At 51.0% G+C, this 20,354-nt stretch overlaps 1 protein-coding gene across 10 annotated transcripts in view; it reads left to right on the top strand.

Annotated features, from left to right (window-relative positions):
- Positions 1–20,354, top strand: part of PPFIBP2 (PPFIA binding protein 2) — a 147,980-nt gene that overhangs the window by 52,802 nt on the left and 74,824 nt on the right. For 3 of the 10 annotated variants that reach the window (XM_072725705.1, XM_026008332.2, XM_072725706.1), the window contains exon 3: positions 2,191–2,393. In XM_072725705.1, coding sequence (XP_072581806.1) covers positions 2,191–2,393 — 203 coding nt within the window. Of the gene's footprint in view, positions 1–2,190; positions 2,394–14,990; positions 15,445–15,550; positions 15,695–15,786; positions 16,140–16,374; positions 16,629–20,354 lie in introns of those variants that run through there. The other 7 variants (XM_072725707.1, XM_072725709.1, XM_072725715.1 and 4 more) reach the window with 7 other exon arrangements.

Here is a 20,354-nt window from a genome sequence, read left to right as displayed (position 1 = left end):
AAGAGTGCTTTGTTGTTCAAAATAAAGAACCAGAGTGCCCCCAGAGAGAAACAGTTTTATTAGGGTTTGAATATAAGGTGAATTACTCAATTACTCTTTTCTGAGAAGTAATTTGGGGAACAACACCTTGTCTCTTTTATGTTTTGTGTTAGATGTTATGTGACCGTCTCTATTATCTTGTTCCTTTATCCTCAAATATGAGGGCATTTATTTTCTTCTTTGTTGTATCTGGTAGTTCTATTTTGATTTGTTTCCCTCCGTGGTGGTAATTTTTCCATAGGAGGTAATCATCTGAAGGGAATATGTGGCGTATTGAATATTCTGGGTGATTTTTGCCTTTGCTAGTGCTGGGCCCTGGGAGTTTCACCATTCTGGACTATTTTGTGAGCCTATGTGTTGATGTAAATTGAAAAAAAAGGATTTAAGTATTTTATGTATACATACATCACATGCAAATATAGACACAGATACACATGTGTATACATACACACACACACACACACACACACACACCCCTTGAACAGTAGAGAAGCATTCTGAGGCTTTAGGGCAGGGAGGGGCCCAGAGAAAGAAGAGACTTGTCCAACACCAGAGTGACATAAAGTTAATGAAAATCTCAGTCTTCCACCTACTCCTGGCCTGACTTATCCTCCATATTAAGAAGGTGTGTGTGTGTTGAAGCATGTCCAGGATGGCCAGGGATTACTCAGCATTTGCTTGAAGACTTGAGGGAGTGGGGTGGGGGTGGGGGGCGGGTGGTGGTGTTTTGCTCTATTTCAGTCCATTTCCTTCCCTGTTGGCTATGGCCTTCTCTAGTCAAATCTCCATTGGATTTCTAGGGCCCAGAAACTGCTGAGCACACCCAAGTGTGGGTAATGGGCAGTTTCCCAGCTCCCTAGAGCCATGGGCTTGTTTGTGGATTGTGACCCACAATTCCCTGTATCCTGTGCTTTCAGAAAGCAAACCAGCAATCAAATAGTAATTGTTTCCTTCTGTGTGGATTTTTCCTTGTGAAGACTGCCGTGGCAACTAGAAAGCTGGCTCTTAGAAGGGTGGAGGGACCTAGATTTAGACGTCAGGGCCGCTGGGTAGCTGTGGATGCGGTGGCTCTATTGCCCACATTTTCCAGCAGAGCCCTAATTCCTGTTGGCCTTATAAACAATCCACATGCCCTAGAAATTCCGCCCCAGACACCATATTTTCTACGGTGTGTTTTATTGCTGATGGAAGCACAGAAATCCTTTGTCAGACTGTCACCCCAGTTTTTGGTCTAAAAAACAGACCACTCTGTTTATGCAAAGAAGACTTTTTGTTTGTTTGTTTGTTTAAATGGTGAGGTTCAGAAAGGCAAAAAAAAAAAAAAAAAAAAAGGTCTTGGGACACTTGGAATTAGAGCTGACCCAATCCATGCTCTCTTCCTCATGGCCATTCCTCCAAGTGTGGGTGCAGATAGTCAGATGCCCCTTCAGCAATCTGTGGGGCAGGGCCGTGATGCCAGGGAGTCAGCCCACCATGGCAGGGACCCTGGCCACAGAGCTTTACAGCCCGAGACCAAGGGGGGCGTGGATGAGATGTGGATTGCACAAGTAGCTAAGACAGCTGTAAAGCGTGAGTGCATAGTAGAGATTGCCCCAAGTGGGAAGAGCCAGAAAGATTCCAGCTCACTAGAACCCCTCACCTGAGCTGGCATGGCGCCACACTGTGTCCCTTGGTGACACCGTATCGTGGGGCCAGCCCCAGCCCAGAGTCAGAAACTGCTATGGAAGGAGAGCAGAGGAATGCACACACAGGCAGGGGAGGCCTGTCGGCTGCCATCCACGCAGACAGCCCTACCACATTGACCTCAAGTTAGGAGTCTAAAGGCAGAAGAATGGCAGCCCGTTGTTTTGGCTCATGCTAAGGCCTGGCCATGTTCTCCCGGTTGTCTAGGGGGTGTGAGCTTCTGAGATTCAGTCTCACCGGACAGGTCGTCCACCTGGTTCCTGTCTCTTCCTGTCACGCCCAGTCCAGGATTAAAGATGGCTTCTGCTCAGTTTGCTTTGTGAATGGTTCTGCTGAGGCAGAAGTGGTTTTCTGGGCTTCCGATCCTTCTCTTTTGCCTGTCGCCTCTCTCTTTGCTCTTTGTCAGTTCCTTGCCCATGGCATCCACCTTTCTTACCAAGGTTCCCCCCTCCCCCGCTCTCGTTCCAGGCACTAAAACAGGTACAGAGAACAGTGATGGTAGCTGTGAGCCTGCTCTGGCCTCCCCGGCCTCCCACGCCAACGCCTTCCCCGTGCTCCATCTCGTTGAGGACTTGAGACTGGCCCTGGAGATGCTGGAGCATCCTCAGGAGAGAGCAGCCCTCCTGAGCCAGATCCCGGGCCCCACAGCCGCCTACATCAAGGAGAGCTTGGTGAGTGGGCCCGTGGCCTGTTCGGGAATCCACTGGGGAACACAACCACATAACTGCGGGGCTTACGGAATGCCACGCTGCCTGGGACCATTACCTCATCTGTGCACCTTCCAGCCTCTTCTCACTTCCCATCTGGCTTTGGTCAGCCCCCCGCTGTGTGGTCCTTCCCAGCAGGAGGGGAGAGCCCAGGCAAGCAGCTTAAAGTTGTCTGGTCAGCCAGCCTGCCTGTGCACTCCCGTCACGTTCTCTGAGAAGGGAGACATCAGGGCCGGAGGAGAGCAAGCAGGAGAGTTTTCCCCAGCAGGATGACGAGTACAACTTGCCAGATTATAATCCCGAGGTGGGGTCTCTATACTGTACCCCCTTTTTCTTACAACAGCAAGTCACCTCACCCATCCCTTCACAGCTGCTCCTGTATGTTCTGTCCTGAGGGCAGGATGCAGGCTTCCTGACTCCCCTCCTGCCCTCTCCAGATCAAGGCTGCACACCTGCCAGCCTCCGAGGGAAGCCGATGAGGAACCAGAGCTGGAACTACATGGCTTTGGTTACCTGTCTCCTTCCCCGTGGGCACGCTGGTCAACTTCAAGAGCCTAGTGAGATTGATTCAGGAATGGGGTAGCCGAGGAGCTTGCCCACTGAGGAGGTGTGTAAAATGCAGCCGTTCCAGGGCAGGAGGGGGGAAACTGGGAAAGCTTGGGGAGGGAGCATGTGATTGCCTAAGCTGATTTTGAGGATGAAAGCCAAAATGCAGTCTTCTAAAGCTAGAGTCCTGCAGACTGATCCCAAATGGGAAAGTACCCACAGAGGTGGGATGGCATAATGGGACCACTAAACTAGGAGTTCGAGGTTGAATGTTAGAGACTAAGGAGGCTGAGACGCTCCTGTCCAGAGGCCAAGTCACTTGTGATTAGGCAGGTTACATCCTGGATGTCCTAGCTGACTCTGTTCAAGAGTTCTCCGTCAATACGGTTTTATACTCACACTGTCCTCTGAACACTGAAGAATTCATTATATTCATGTGTGTTACTCAGTATTTTCAGCGTGTAGGCTGCTCGTCTCGTGTTCTGAATGTACCTGTGCCAGCATGGCAGGGAGAGTCCTGGCCTCCCAAGACATCTATGTGCCAGTTGCCAGAACCAAGCGCCTTACTTTGGCAAAAGGGAAGGTAGCAGATGGAATTAAGGTTGCTAATCAGAGTTTAAAGAGGAAGAGCACCTGGTGTGGATTGTCCAGGTGGGCCCAGTGTAGGTCACTGGTGTCCTTATAAGTAAGTGGAAGGAGGCAGCCGAAGGGTTGGTGTGGGAGCGAGGTGAGTCTGCTTTTGCAGATGGAAACAAGAGCCTAGAGACGCAGGCAGGGGCTGGGCAGCTAGCAAGGTGGCCCTCTCCTAGAGCTTCCAGCAGGGAAAGCCATCCTACCAGCACCTTGGCAAGACCCGCTTGAGACTTCTGACCTCCAGAGCTGCAAGACAGTACGTTTGCCTTATTAGAAGCCACAAGGGGGCAGCCCCGGTGGCTCAGTGGTTTAGCGCCGCCTTCGGCCCAGGGCGGGATCCTGGAGGATCCTGGAGGCCCGATCTAGTCCCACGCCGGGCTCCCTGCATGGAGCCTGCTTCTCCCTCTGCCTGTGTCTCTGCCTCTCTCTCTGCATCTCTCTGTGTCTCTCATCTTAAAAAAAAAAAAAAAAATCTTAAAAAAAAAAAAATAGAAGCCACAAGGTTTGTAGTAACTTGTGAAGGTCGCAGTAGGGAATACAGCCAGATGCTCCCCAGAGAAGGGTAGGGAAGCCCGCGGGATGGGTCTCTGGTGGGCCTGTTACCATCTAGGTTTGAAAACCTCCTTATGTCGCTCCCAAATGAAGACAGTACTTGGTGGTCTCTTAGACTTGTACCACTACCGAGCAGAAGGCCACATCAGCCCCTCCCCACCCACCCTTTCAAACTTGAGGTCGGAGTTCACAGGGGGGCTTTAGGCTTTTCGTCGTTCTCTGTCCCATCCCAGGGCAGAAGGCTCTGTGTCTCCCTCGAGTTCTGTCAGGAATTCTGGCTGTTTCCATACTTCTAGCTCTACGAGGCTCACTCCAGTCTGCTCTGACCATCTTCGGCCCACCTGTGTATACAGCTGAGCTTTCCAAGGCCCACCTTACCCCCCACCCCCGGGGGGACACCCATCCCCCCCTCCATTCCTGCTAGTCTGACTCCAGCTGCTGTGTTTAAGGGGAACTCTGTGATGCCTCAAGAGGATTACTGGGTCCATGGCCCCTCCATCTGAAACCCTTGGGCCCAGATGTATTTTAAAACTCAGAACTTCTTAAACTTCAGGAAGGTGAGACTGTGCATTTTACTGTATAACATATTCTCTAGCTAGCAGATATGGAACAGGAAAGCATTGTCCTTTCTTCAGCAAAACTTACGAATAGCCACATGAAGTGGGATAAAGAAAGACTCAAATACTCCCCTACCCGTTCAGGTCCAGTTAGGCTGCCAGATAAGTTTGGCACCAACATTATTTTCCAAAACAAGACCTTTTGGTTTTCAGAGCTTTGAGGGTTTCAAAACTACAGGTAAGGGATGATGAGCTTCTAGGTGGAGTGTTTCAGTGTAGAAAACAAAAACCAAATGTTGGCTGTCGGATGTTCCTACTCCCAACATCCTCCAGCCAGAAGTCTCCTAAAGTCACTTGTTGATGCTCTCTGTCCTTGGGCTGGCCTGTCACCATGTGCCAGGGGCCTGTTGGAAGCTCCCACCCCGAGCCTCCTCCACTGTTCCCTGAATCCTTGCCCCGGGCTGCAGAGCAGTTCAGCATCTCATATTAAATGTCCCCTCTCAGCTTGCTCAGGACACTTATCACATAACCAAGAGATTCACCGAGGCAGCCTCCCCAGTGAAAGCCCGGTCTGCCCAGAGTACGGAAAACAGCTCATGGATTTATCCTTCGCTATATAGTTTACAGTGATTACGTACTTCTTCCTTGTATGGACATGCCTGAATCTATGTGACCATTTCTCTAAATACTGACATTTAGGTTCTTCTAAATCTTTCACTAATATAGTTTTGCTGCAGAGAATGTCCAGGAAGATTTGTCTTTAGATATTTCCTTGAGGTAGGGTCCCAAAGGTAGAACCAAAGTAGAGTTAACAGGCAAAACGCAGGATACGCCGTTAAACTAGAGTTTTAGATAAGCGATGGATAGTTCTAAAGAAGTGTGTCCCATGCAGTTTGCTTCATCTGGCAACTCGAATCCAAGGGCATTAATATCTTAAGGCTTTAAGACATGTTTTCCAAACCGGTTCTCAGGAAAATTTGACTCATTAATATTTTCGTTGGCAGGGTTTGAGGTACATCCTAATCAACAACCATCACTAAGATTAAAAAAACAGCTTTACTGATTTCTTAGGAAAAAATGTCTCTTTACCACTTTTGCATTTCTTTGCCTAGTAGAAGGCTAAACATTTTTTTGGAATTACTATTTTTCTGTATGGTCTCCAAAGTTTTGATCTCTACCTCTACCTGGAAAAAAAAATTCATTTTCCTTTTATACGTAGCTATATCCACAGCATTGGCCTAATGTATGTAACTTATAAAACCTAGCCCTAAATACAGATTTTTAAGGATCAGGTTAAAAAATAGCACTAATGTGTTCTTCACACACACCTTGGAGGTTACCTCGGGCATGCCTACCGCACCCTGTTCATATTCTATGCCCTTCTCTCCCCTGCCAGTTAGGATTTTAGTGCTTTTCTTAGACATTGAAACTTTTTATTTTATTTATTTAAAAGATTTTATTTATTATTCATCAGAGGCACACAGAGAGAGAGGTAGAGACACAGGCAGAGGAAGAAGCAGGCTCCATGCAGGGAGCCCAGTGCAGGACTCGATCCCGGGTCTCCAGGATCACGCCCTGGACCAAAAACCGCTAAACCGCTGAGCCACCCAGGCTGCTCAACGTTGAACCTTTTTAAAGCCTTTTGCTTTATGTGTGGCATTTTCCTCATTTTGTTTTTAAATTCTGTTTGTGTTGCTTTTTTGAGACAGAACTTTAGGATTGTAATTAACTCTCCTGTTTGGGTTTCTTGTTTTCCTTTTATCTCTGGAAGGGCCCTTTTTTAACCTCTGATTAAATAATATCCACCTGTATCTTCTCCAGTAAGTTTATGATTTGATTGATATCTTATGATAACCTTGGATTCACCTGCAATGTTTCTAAGTGTGTGGCGTGAAATCTGAATCTAACGTCTATGACTTACTAAAAAAGGATTCTTAAATATTTTTGGTCCAAAGGCAGTTGACATGATTGTTTCTTTTTCAAGACGTGTTGCAGAAAACCACCTATATTAAGATTTGTAGATCTGTTTGGAGGTTCTTTATGGTGGTTGGGGGGGTGGGGAATGCCTGCCTTTGGAGGAGGTTTCCTGAAAGTTGTTGCATTCAGAGTCTTTTAGATTAATTATGGCCATCAGCAACCTATGAATGGTGTACTTTTAGAGTGGGTCAAAAGTTCATATAAACATTCCAGGATACGACAGGATGTTAAGTTTTGATTCTGGACAGAGACAGCCTGTCTGTATATTGGTTCTTGCAGACATAATCTGGGGGCATACACGTTTCATAGTAGGTCGTACCTATACGGAAATGGAGTCCAAAGTAGTGAACAAATCTACCGGAACTTTTTAGATTGGTTTTAGCTTGGTGCTTTTAGTTAAAGATTTTGGCATGAAAATTATGGTCTGTGGACCAGCAAGCTTGCCATTTCCTGCTAGTTTGTTTGCTACTTGGTGTCTTTATAAAGGGGCACAGTATAGGCCCACTGCTCCTTTACTCACTGAACCATCTCCCAGTGATCCATATTTCACAGTAAAGTTTGAGAAACACTGCTTTAAACCACAGATGCTCACTGAAATTATTTAAAAAAAAAAATACATGTGGCTTAGAATAGGAACTAATAAGGCAGCTTGAAGGATCAGGTGGGGAGTGTTTATGTCTGTGTGTCCGTCTCATGTTTGTGCTATTCTCCTCTTTAGTCAATTGGCTTTGCCATATCCTTCCATTGCTGCTTTGTCATCTGTTGGCCTGGCATGGCCCAGCTGTGCCTCATGAACTGTCAGTTGGTGTTCTTTCTCCAGAGAAGTGTCATAAACAGTAAGGAGGTTTATGTGTCATTAACAAGATATCCAGAAGATGGATGGTCCCAGGGTCAAATCAGTGGCTCTGGGATGACCCCAGTGGCTCTGGCTCTTCCCATCTTTCTGCCCTATTATCCTTAGGGGGTTGGTTTTTCCTCGGGAGTATCCCTTAGCAGCTGCAAGTTGGCTACTACAGCTCCAGGCAACATGTTCAGAGGTAGGACATGTCTTTTCCTCTCCCTCCACCTCCCTCCATTAGGAAGGAAATTTTTTTTCTCTGAAGCCCTGCAGCGGACTTCTCATATGCTCCCAATGTCCAGATTTGTTCACATGTGCATAACTTAGCTGCAAGAGAGGCCGGGAAACAAGTATTGGTACTTTCATTCACCATAGTGAGAGGTGGCCTTTGTCTAGAAGGAACCATGACAGGAGGGAAGGGGGATGAATGGCTTTTAGAAAGACAGCCCCGAGCAACTGCCACATGGCCTTTAGATTTGATTTTATTCTTGTTGACAAATTCTTTTCGTGTTTTCTCTCCTGCATCATTCCCTCTATGTGTGTGTGGCTCAAATTCCTGAAGGAGAGAATCTAATTGGCCTCCTCCTCATTTTTGAGCCAAGTCCTCCAGGCCAACAGAAATGTTAGGTGCAAAAGAAACATAAGTTAAAGGCCCTTCTTTTACACACAGCTGTGGATTAGCTGCCCTTGGGTGTGGTGAGAGGATCCCATGGTAGAAGACGTTTTCCATGCTGTGGGACCCTCAGACGCCGACGTGGGCATCTGTAGTACATAAGGAAAACAGGTGCTGCTGGGGCAGAGGGGGATGTGGGGGAATGGTTGGTGGTTAGAACAGGAACAAACAGCAGACTGATCTGGGCCCTGCCTTTGTCTCCAGTGGAGAAGGAGCTCCTGGTCCTGGTGGACCACAGGCCGCTGTGTTTCTCTACAGTGGGGCTGGTTCTCTCTCTGCCGGGTGCTGGCATGCTGGACAGAGATCGATAGGCAGCAGCGAAGACTCTGCCTGGGGATAGTTACAAAATTGTGTGGGACTCTCTAAGCAGGGGGCCCCCTCTGGGGCTTCAGTGAGGAAAGGAACAAAGTGCCCAGATTCTCTTGTCCTGGAAGTGGTATCTGTGTCTGAATTCTGGGCCTATCACCAGAAAGTTGATAGCGTACCTGGGAGCTTCCAATAAGGCCCTCCTGGAGGGATAGTGTCCTGGGGTCCAGAGTGAGCCGGGGCCCAACTGGCAGAGAAGTTCAGTGGGACTGTTCCATGCTGTGGGACCGCAGAGCTGCATGAGCTCAGGAGATGAAAGGGTCATCCCTCATGTTAGGTAGACAGGGCCAACCTCACGGTCCATACTAGCAGAGGGTGAAGCTGAGTCCCTGGCTGCAGGGCTGCGGCATCTCTGCTGTGATGGATATGGAGCTGAGTTCCACAGGGGGTTGCCTCCTTCACTTCCCTGCAGCTACCTCCTCGACCTGTGGAGAAGTGCGGATGATGTCCTCAGGGAGAGTGTGGCCATTTCTGGTCAAGAGCCTCTCAGTCCCACCAGATGGTCCTGAAGGCCAGAAAGGATAGAGGTGCTTGTTGGTGGCCCTGACATGCACCACAGGCAAGGAGGAGCTTGTGCCACCGTGGCCGTGTCTAGGAATCTAGCTGTACCTTGAGTGGGGCTTTTTCCTGGTCTAGAAGGGGTTTCCCTATTTTTCTACACCTGCTTGCCTTGGCTAGATGGAAGCTGGTTCGGTAGCCAGAGCTGAGCTGGGGGTAGAGCCCATAGCGGGACTAGTCTTCCAGAGGGCTCAGCAGGGCTGGGGGACAGCCAGGTGGTGACTCAGGCCCCTGGGTGATGCCCAAGAGCTGTCAGAGCCAGCAGTCTCCAGCTCTGGGTGCTTCTCTAACAGTTCAGTACCTATGCCTCTTCTCCTCCTGCAAATACCTCTATCCTGCTGTTTAATGGCTTTGGATGTGGGTCAGGGGGATCCTGTGTAAAGTGCCAAGGCTTCAGGGCCTCAAGATGAAGTCCAAGGAAAGGCTGGCAAAGGCAGCAACAACAGAGTGAGGGCAAGTCAGGGCAAGCCCAGGCTCCAGGGTGAGGGGAAGAGGTGGGCAGAGAACCTGCAGTAGGACTGTCCTCAGGCCCCTCTCTGGAAGCAGGGTTCCTGCAGTAGCTTGACCACCCAGCCGGAACCCTGGCTTTCTTCCACAAGGTTGCAGGTGTCCCCGCAAGTATGCTTGGATGGCACTGAACCAGGGTGAGGCAGCATGGGAGGTAGGAAGAGGCCAGTGGTCTGTCACTCGCTTGTGGCTTTGGATGAACCTCTCCCTCCTTAGGGACTCCCATCTCCCTACTGGAAGTGACAGCTGATTTGACAGTCTGCTGCAAGATCTGGCCAGGCTTTCCAGTCCTGGCTTCATGGCCAGTACAAGCCACTGCCTTCCCCGAGCCGAGGCCTTTCGGTTTCCAAGGTGGAGACGGGTTAGGGAGCCTCTCTAGGTGCAGCCACCCTACAGTCTGGGCTGGGTGGAGGCTGACATCTCAGGAGCAGTAGAATGGGATGGCGGGGCAGTGAGGCCCTCTCTAGGCTGTGTGCTCCCTACTGACAGCCTGCTGCAGCTTCAGGAGCCTTCGGTTCCCTTCTTAACTAGTCTTTCAAGAACCAAAGTGGCCTGGGCCCAGAAGGCACACGGCCACCCCCCTCATTGCTCCACTACCTTGTCCCAGATGGCTGCTTGCTCAGCTCCCAGCTCCTCAAACAAAGCCCCGTCATTCCCACCAGATTTAGCTTGCTATCTCTCATTCTGGCCAAGGAAGGAAATCTGTTTACCATGCTGAAAAGCCAGAGGAGTTCTAAGAAAAGGTAGGGAGGAAAAGCTGTTCTGTGAATTATGAACTGTGAGCTTGTTCCTTATGCCATGTGATTTGTCTCTGTTATCTTTATTCTCCACCCGGGACCTAGAACAAAAGATGGATCAGGATATATGCTTGTTGGACATACTCATTTTGAAAAGTTATGGGGGTTTTATAGGGAAATCTTTTTCTCTGGAACTTGAGAGTAGGGGAAACTTGGTGCTTACATTTCAAGGGAGAAGAAAAAAAAATAGAGCTTCTAGGAGCCAGTTCGCAGTGTGAGTTTCTTGCCTTTCCCTTGTGAGAGCTGAAAGTCACAGGTATAGGCCCCGCCCACTAACCCCCCCCACCCCCACCCTCACCCCCTTTGCTCCCAAGGGATTCCTCCCCTGAACGGGGCTGGTTGTCTGGGTCTTTGTTCCTGTGTGAAGTACCGGATGTAGCCACTAGGTGGGAGTCAGGGATAAATACTAGAAAGTCTAAATCCCAAGGAAGGAGATCCAGGCTCTGTACAAGAAAAACAGCTTTGTTTGTTTCAGTTGGACAGATGACCTAAGCTCCTCTCATTGATGAAGCTGCCGAGCAGTGTACCTGGGTCAGTTGGCAGAGCTCTTTCCTATTTTCCTTGGAACCCACTGGCCTGAGAGGCCTCTATGGTCTGTGCTGGGGCAGAGGAAATGCAAGGGCTCAGAGCTGGTCCTGGGAGCAGAGTGATCGGGCCTTCCATTGTCAAAGCAGAGAAGACCTCTCCATACCCCTTCATTCCAGTGCCTTTGGCTGGGGCGCTATTAGGACGGCTCCTTCCATTCCAAGAGGCATTTCCTGGCCCTGTGCTGCCAGGCCCTTGCCCTAGAGAAACCTCCCCGTAGCTTGGATTTTTCTTTTTTTTTAATACATTTTTCCTGGCATTAGCATCTCAGAGTGGGGACCCTGCAGCTACTGTAAATTTAGCAGTTTTAACTTTCCTGGATTTTTTGCTGCCCACCGCTTGCACCCAAGTAAATTGTACCCTACTAATTTCTAGAGGTCTGGCCCCTTTCAGACCTGACTTGAGGAAACTATTTCAGTCCCTAAGAACCAATGTTTATAAATGACCAAGAATGTGCAAACACTGGTGAAAAAGAGCAAATAAATCCTTCCCCACTAAGTTTCCTGCTTCGGGCCCAGGGGACATGGTGGCTGATGTTGCCAGGTTAGCATAACTTGGGGTCTGAGCATGTAGACGCCCACCCACCCTGCACCCACCAGGGACCTTCTGCCCTTGCAGGAACCACTGGTAGGTAGGTAGGTAAGTAGGCAGGCAGGCTCTGGAGGATTCATACTTCCAGGCAAACTTGCTCAATACCCTGTGCTTTAAGAAGTTTCTGAAAGTGATTCCCTAACCCCTGACTATTCAAATACGGTCCTTAGATCCTCACATATGAACATCACCCGGGAGCTTGTTAACAATGCACAGTGTCCGGTCCCATTCTCAACTTTCTGGGTCAGAATTGGCATTTTTATAAGAACACCCTTCAACCCAGAGGATTCATTTTACATGAGGAAGTATTACCCTAGCCAGGGGTCAGCAACCTGTGGCCTGCATTTGGCTCACTGCCTTTTTCTTAGGCCTCATGAGCTAAGAATGATTTTTAGTTTTTCAATGAGAAATGATGAGCATATTTTATCTGAAAATGGCCTAAAATCCCAATTTCAATGTCCACAAATAAAGTGTTAACATAGCCACCCTCTTGGGTTTATGTGTTAGCTGTGGCTGCTTTTGCACTTAAAATGGCAGAGAGTATAACAGAGACCATATGGCCTGCAAAGCCTAAAACATTTGCCATCTGGCCCTTTACAGGGCAAGTCTGCCGATTCTTGTCCTAACTCCTTGTGGGGAGTGGGGGAGGGGTTCCTGTGCTTGTGCACCATGGGGATTTGGGCTGCGGTGGCTGGGCTGCTATTCCACAAGCAAGACTTGCTTGCCAGCCCAAAGGGGCAGCGGTCCTCTGGCTGGGCTCCTCCCTGTCCTCCACCTCCACTCCCCAGTGGCAGGTCCACCGTGCAGCACACCTGTTGGAAGGACACAAACCTATATCTGGCATACCAGGGCCATCCTGATACCTGTCACCATGGCCCAGAGCCCAAGGTTCAGGGCTGAGCTAGAGCTCAGGCTGCAGGTGACAGGTCAGAATGGCACATGACCCGTGAGGCACCCCTCCCCCCTCAGTCCACAGTTCTGCCCAATTAGGTGATGCTGAACTCCTGGTAAGAGGAGCCAAACTTTAGGAAGCCACCCTTAGTCATTCCCACACGTATATGAGATTCCAGCCGTGGAGGTGACTCTCCAGGGTTCCCTGCTAAGCCCTGGGATGGAGGAGGGGGGAGGGAGCAAATCACATGAGTTTCCCTGTCCAAACCGGACTATGCTATCTATCCTCTTAGCTGTGTTTTTAGGCTCCAAATGCTCAGTCTCTCAATGTCATGCCCTTTGCCCTCAGCCGGCTGCCTCGTGTTCCAGACAGTGATGAGCTGAGTGTGGTTGCTGGTGAGTGACTTGCTTTTGGGAAGGTCCAAGGGCTTTCAGGGTCACCGTAATGACCCCTATTTATGTACCTCCTGTGGTTCCTGAGATCACTCTTCAGCAGTAGATCCAAGGTGGTGTAATAGATAGGAGGACCACCCCCTCAACCCCCTTTAAGGGAAGATTAAACCTTTCAGAATAACTGCTCGGGCCAGAAAAAAAACACAGGCTTCTAATCCTTTGGGAGTCACGGAACATTTTGATAATCTGAAAATTTTATTTTCAGAGAAATGATGATTTATACATCCAAACAGGATTTTGTATGTATCCTGTGAACCTATTCAGAGGCCTATCTAATCCCCCCAAAGTCTACCTGTGGGCCACTGTGAGGTGCCCCTGGCCGGGATGGCCTTCTGAGTGAGGTGGTTCACCTGTAGGTTTGCCAGCTGTGCCCTGCCAGGGAGATGACAGGGCCATGCCCAGGGCTAGCTGCCACCTGCCACCTGGGGGTCAGTGAAAAGATGTGTATGGCTTCTGTGTCCTTGGTCACTCAACCCACCTGCCACATGCGTGCTCTGCTCCTAGGTCTTTGGATTGTTATTTTGTGCATTTCTGAGTTGAATCATAAAACACACTTTGAAAAAAAAAAAGGGCTGAGGTAGGAATTGCTACTTGAGGATACCATAAAAATATGTCAAGAATTTAGCTGCAACTTGTCTGGATTCCTCCCTCCTCTCCTTTCCCTTTCTACACCTTTCTGCTCCATCTTTTCCTCTCAGGGAAGCATCGTTACCCTGGGGAAGCACACCTTCAAGACTCCTATTCTCCAATTAGAATTTTCGGCTTCTTTTGCCACGTGAGCCTTACTCTTTCACTCAAAGAATGTTTAAGTTCTTACTGTGTGCCAAAATCTGTGGCAGGCACGGAGGTCAGAGCAGCGTGCCAGGGCTCAGACACATGTTCTCCAGTCTGGTGCAGTGCACAGACCTGTCAACAGTCCAGGGTGGTTCAGTATGACAGGGCAGGTGGTAAAGTGGAGAGAGATGTGGCTGATGAGTGGATGCTATCTGAGCCAACCCCCATGGGCAGGTGGGAGCTAGCAAGGTGGAGAGAAGCCACCACATTGCTCCATTGTCCTTTCTTGCCTCCTCTCCCTCCAGAACCTACTGAAGAGCACCAAGCCCCGACCAAGGGGAACAGGGGCTGGGATTATGCCCCGTCCCTCCTCATCCAGCCCCTAAACCCACTCTCCCTCTTCTTCCCGAGAGCCCCCAGAAACACCTTTACCACAGACCATGTGATAATTCTTTATTCTTTATTTGCTCAAGGCAGGAAGTCAGTTTCACTTGCCTTGGGTGCTGGGCAAATGGGTGTTGACCAAATGAATTCTCCCTTTGGCTTCCCCCAGACGCTCAGACAGAAAGAAACAAAACTTCCCTCGCCCTGCAACCTTAGAGGGCTGCTTCGCCAACACATCCTCTCCCCTTTCTGGTCAGGGAGCTTCGAGGGGTGGGGCCAGGCCCTGGTTGAGCTGGGCCAGAGGCGAGAAGGGCCTAGAGCTCCGAGCACGGATGGCAGAGCCTGCTTTTCCTTTCTAGCCTGTGATCTGGGTGTGTCTCCAGGAATTTACTCCTCCCCTCGTGCCAGCTGCTGGCCAGAGCGCTCCGGCTGCCGCCTCTGATCTGTGTGGACTGGGCCAGCCTGCTGGCAACTACCCTGCCAGGCCCGTTCTGCTCTCTCTCGGGCTGGCTTCTGGGCAGTGGTGGATGTCGGGGCCATGCTGGGGGGCAGGCTGACCCTTCTCTTCAGGCTGGCGGTTCTAGGGCCCACCCCCACCCCCTTCACCCCGCCCCCACCGCCCTGTGACCCCTAAGGGCCCTGGGAAGGCCCACGCAATCACAAGATGTGCATCTGCAAGTCATTTAGGGCAGCAGAGCTCAGAGGCCTTGCGTGTAACCACGGTTCCCGCTGTACCCACATCAAGGGCCGCTTTCATAATCACTCCAGCCAAAGGCCGCACGTTAAGGACCAGGCAAAGGAAAAAAGCTGTGTTTAGGGAAGCTCTCAGAGTGAGAGGAGTGTGTGGAGGTGAAGGGCAGCCCAGCCTGGGGGTGGGGGGGGCAGGAGGGGAGGCCACCCTGGAAGGCCAGCACCGGGAAACAGCGATCCCCAGTCTCCACTGGCTACTGCCTTCCTGGGGCTCATCCCCAGAGCTCCCCCTGAATCTCATGGGTACACACAGGAGGTGGCCTCACCCTGCCCTGGCCCTGGCCTCTGAGGCAGCTCCTCTGGAGAGGGGGACAGGCGGGCCTCAGCCTTAACAGGGGCTGTACCCATCCTGGGGCTGAACGCACTCCAGGAAGCCCGGGTCTCCCCTGGTGGCTGCCAGCAGCCCAGGCCAGACTCCTCCGATGGCAAACGCCTTCCACCTCGGCAGACAGCGCCAGCAGCGCCAAGGACGGCAGACACCCAGCGGGCCAGGAAGCCAGGCTGGGGCTGGTTCCGAATGTGTGCTTTTTTGGAAATGACAGGCCCTCCTGAGGGCCCAGCCCGACGCCCGCCTGGAGAAGGGGTAGGCGTGGGCTTCGGGGTGGGGGTCAGGCTGTGTGTGTGGGAACGGGCAGCTCCTCCAAGAGCAGCACTTATTTTTAGTCTTCTCCCCAGTCCCAAATAAACTGAGAGCAGCTGGGGGCCTGTGGGTAAATGCAGAGTGGAGCGGAGACAGGAAATCGGGGTCTCTCCGTAATGAGTTCCAGCCACTGCAGAAAGGGGAAGCCAGACGAAGAATTTTCTTCGGGACTGTTTCCCTCTGGCAGGCTCTGGTATTATCACCAAAAAGAATGTTCCTGTGTGTGTGTGTGTGTGTGTGTGTGTGTGTGTGTGTGTGTTTACAACTCCTGTCCCAGTCTCTTTTCCCCCTACCTTTTTGCTAGGTCTGATTGCTCTGCAGGCTCCGAGTCCCCGAGCCGGTGCCCGCGTGTGTCTGGGGGCGGAGGGGGAGGACACGGGAGCAGTACGGCCCGGCCTGAGCCGTGGTGCATCTGAAACTGTGTGGGGAGAGGCCCAAGGACACGGGCCAGGGAAGTGGGGAAACTTGAACACAGCTTGACGTCCCGGGGGGAGGGGGGGCAGGAGCAGGGAAGAGGAGAGAATTTGGTCTCTAGCCAGCAAAAGGGCTTTTTCAACCAAGGACTCTAACTGCTGACATGGGTGCCCAGCATGGATGGGGACATTGATGTTTACAAGCATTTTGCGTGGCTGAAGAGGGTAAGTGGCTGGCTGCTTTATCTGGGTCTCCCTGGAGATGCTGCTGGGGGGTGGGAGCGGTGGGGGGGGGGTGTTTGTCCGGCAAAGCCCTGTTGTGGCCAAGTTCTCCATGAGAATCTAATTATAGGCACTAGGGGAGAAAACAGTCAGCTGTCTTTGTTTCTCCACTGACATTCTGGTGAATGAGCTTCTGTACAGAAAGGCACGGATGCGGTGAAAAAAGTTCAGCTCTGGCACTTAAATGGTGACCAGATAAAGGTGTCCCCCTAGCCTCTGGGTTCCAGGATGCCGAGAGGAAGCTGCTGCCTTTCAAATGCACTGAATTCAGACCTCAGGGTGTTATCGGATGCGGAGTTCGCGGTTGCTGTCAGCAGGGAGAGCTTCTGTGCTTCCGGAGGAAGGCTCTCGGGGAGTTCTCTTCTGCTTGCTCTGAAGCCAGGGGTTTGGCTTGCGAGTTGCTGATGCCCTTTCTTTAGGGGACGAGCTCAGGTGTGTGGTGTGAGCCGCGAACGAATGAATGAAATGAATGTTGGGGCCGGGGTAGCATCGGTACTCGCAGAACTCAGGCTCTCTCCTCCTCCGTGACCATCTTTAAACCGGCTCAGTGGTTGTCTCTATTTTTCACACCGAGGCTGAGCACTTCTCAGAAGCAGGAAGGGCCAAAGCAGCTGACAGATAAGAGATTGGACATTGTAACCGGGGAGGAGCAGGAGGGACAGGAAGCGTTGGGCTGGGAGAGCCCCCCACCTCCCCCCAAACACGGGGATGCTGGCTTTTGTATGCACCCTCTGCAGCGCGCGCTCCGCAAATATTTCTAGAGACGGGGTCCTGGGTGTCCAGTGGTGAGCAAAGTGGAATCCGACTCTGCTCTTGTGGGAGACAGAGGTTACTGTCCCGGCAAATAAACCTGAAGTTACAAATTAAGTGCAGCGACGAGCAGGGACTGTTGATCGCCACCATCCAGGGCATGAATGAGTGAGAAGGAGCAGTCAGGGAGCCCTCCGAGCGAGGAACGCTTCACGGAGACCTGGAAAGTAGGAGTGAGTCGGGTGGAAAATGGGGTGAAGAACACCCCACTCAAAGAGGCTCGTGTGTGTAGGGTCCAAGGCAAGAGGGAGTTGGGTGCGCTGCAAGACTGCGAGAAAGCCGGTGAGGCTGAGCTCCGTGCAGGGGGAGCCGGCAGGTGCTCAGTCACACAGGACAGTGGAGGGTGAGGGTTGCGCGGGGACGTGGTTTGTGTGACGGGGGGGGGGGGGGGGGGTGTTGTGGCAGAGAAGTGACCTGGGACACGTGGAGGGGGAGGAGGTCCAATTTGTATTTTAAGAAAATTGCTCTAGCTGTGAGGTGGTGTGTGGCAAGCTGTGTTGTGAAAAGTAAGGCAGCTGAATACAGCTAGAGCTCTGGGGACTGGTGGGGACCAACCGGTACAAGCCCTTCATTTAACAACACCCAGGAGAGGCTAAGGACCTCCTGACTGTTAGTGTTAGAGCTACTCGTGGTGCAGCCTGCCCTTGAACCCTGCTTTCTGTCTCCCCGTCCAGTTCTCTGTCCTCCTCTCTTTTGCCAAATATGTCAAAAATTACTGGTTTTAGAACTCGGTAGAAATCCTGTCTGTGCTCAGCCCCTGCTCAGCGTTGGGATGGGGGCACTGCAGCCAGCAGAGAGCAGGCTGAGGGGACCAGACATTTTGGCAAAGGTTTGTATCCATTGTCTTAAGCAGTCAGAAACCTTCCCTGGAGATTCTGGGGGGAAATCGGTGAGAGGTGCACTTCCCATCACTCAGTCTGTTTTCCCATATCCAAATGAAGCTTTTAACCACACGGTCTTCCAGCTGTGATGTGCCTGGGACCGTCAGTGCCATGTCCCAGCGGATATAACTCCACAGCTCATGCAGAAGCTTTGTCCATAGAGGAACTGATTGTGCATGTGCTGCGGTGTAAGAAGGCCCTTTGTCCTGAGACCCAGGCTGTGCACGCTGGCTCCTGTGCACAGCTGGAAGGCAGCTCAGGGAAGTTTGAAGCAAGGAGACCTCAGAAACCTCTAGGGTGACTTCCAGCAAAACAGTTTTTCTTCTACTTTTAGAATCTTATAGATCATTAAACATGAAGCACAAAGTATTGGATATGATATAGGAAGAAGAACCAGAGTGTCTCTACCCTAAACACTAGTGCCAGATTCTTTCCCTTTTAATCCCCTTAAAAAAAAAATCCCTTCCTCTGTGACCCTGATCCTAAGACCCCAGGACTTGCTGTTAGTCTGGAAAAGAAAGCCCAGGCTCACCTGTCTGCTTGGCCTTTGAGACTTTCTGCAATTGAGCCTCAACTTAGCTGTTTTGTCTCCTCATTCATATCTGCTCTGAGCTCTTGCGTCCACTCGCTCCCTTTGCTGAGCTGCTGCCCAGCATCCTCCTAATTGCCACCCACTTTAGGAGACTCCATCGAGGCTCTCATTTTCCAACAGTCCTTTACTGACCCCAGTCCTGCAGTGGGCTCCTCCACCTCGGATCTCTAGTACCTCCCATCTGCCTGGCTCACACACCCCTTCTCCTACTCATCCTCAAGCCGAGGTGGCTTGGAGAGCTGGTCTCTCTTGGGCCAGGATTCTGAAGGTGCAAACACTGTCTCCTTCATTTTCCCATGCAGAAGGGGTGACTTTAGAAAAGATGGATGCGGGGTGACCTGGTGTGTAAGCTGGAAGCCCTTGGCCTTTGACAGCCTGGCCTGGGCGGGGGGAGCGGTTAGTGTCTCGGAGCAAGACCAAGTCTTTGAATTTGGGAGCAACGAGGGAGATGTCTGTGGGCTAGGAGACACAGACTGGAGGGGATGCCTTAGCTCAGAAAGGGGACATTGTTCTGTGGCCTTTGGGGGATGGGATGCTGTGTACTGTTGTAATTAAGAACACGTGGTTTGGAGTAAGGGCTGTTCTGGAATCTTGGCTTTGCCAAACTTACCTGCTATATGATCTTAGGTAGATTTCCTCAAACCCTGGATTCCTTCATCTATGAAATAAGGAAGTTAACAGTGCCTATAATGACACGCAGGTTTTGTGAGGGTCAAGTAAGCTAATGTCGTAGTGTGCGTAGCATAGTACTGTGCCTGTAAGAACCCTGCCATACCCGTTAACTGCCATTGGCGGTTATGAGGAAGGTGGGAACTGACAGGAGAATGGTGACACCAGTTTGGTTCTCACCCAGCAGCACGTTTGAGGCCATTCCTCCCTTCGGCTCTCACCCCTTGCTGCATTCCACATCGAGGTCTCAAGCTGAAGACCTAAAAGAGGCAGCTGTGACCTGGCCCATGGTGAATAACCAGAGGCACCGGCAGCTGCTGGCTCTGGCCATCCTGGCCCTGGCTGCTGCATGAAGGCTAACCAGCTCCCTCCTGCTCCCTCTCCAACAGACAGAGCCCAAGGACAAGGTAATCTGCCGCAGGAGTCCAGAGGGCCTCTGTCCCTCAGCTGTTTGGTTCCTGACTGACTCACAAACAGCTCACACCTGCCCTGCCTTGAGATCCGTGGATCCAACCCACATGGTCACAAGGGAGTCTCTAAAAATAGCTCCAGGCAGGGTCTGTGGGGCCCACCCACTGCCCTCTGAGGGGAGCTTATTTTCCCAGGAACAGAAATCCCACTGTCAGCATCTTCACACTGTTGCTTGGCTTCTAGCACTTCCAGTGTTTAAAGCCAACTTCTAGCCCAAAATCTCAAAGAGAAAGGAATTACCCTGGATCCCCGATGCAGATAGCTTGGGTTCTGTAGTAGAATGTGGGATGAGCTCAACCTGCTAACTTGAGACTTTATTCTGTGTCATCTGGTATTCAAATGGTTGATCCAGTAACCTGGGCCGGAAATGCCGCTAGGACAAATAGACATGCAGGCATCCTAGCTCCAGACCTTGACTTGCCTTCTGCTCAGGTGGGACTGCAATGCAGGGGGAGAAGTAGGCATCAGCCCCTGGAAGCCACTCCTACTGGCTGACAGTACAGATCCTGGATCCAGCTCTTTAGGCTCAGGGCTCCGCTCCATGTGACCTTGGATAACTGGCTTAACCCCCCTGTGATTCAACCTCCTCGACTATAAAATATGGATAAATAATGCGATGTATGTAAAGTGCTGAGAAAATGCATTGTAGACATTTATTTATGGTAGTGGTGATCTGGACCATAACTGACAGCCTTTGGTTGCTCCAGAGCCATATGCCCCGCCGTGATTCTGGAT

Source organism: Vulpes vulpes, chromosome 11 (genome assembly GCF_048418805.1).
Source record: "Vulpes vulpes isolate BD-2025 chromosome 11, VulVul3, whole genome shotgun sequence".
Classification (NCBI taxonomy): domain Eukaryota; kingdom Metazoa; phylum Chordata; class Mammalia; order Carnivora; family Canidae; genus Vulpes; species Vulpes vulpes.
This window is presented reverse-complemented; position numbering and strand designations above follow the sequence as displayed.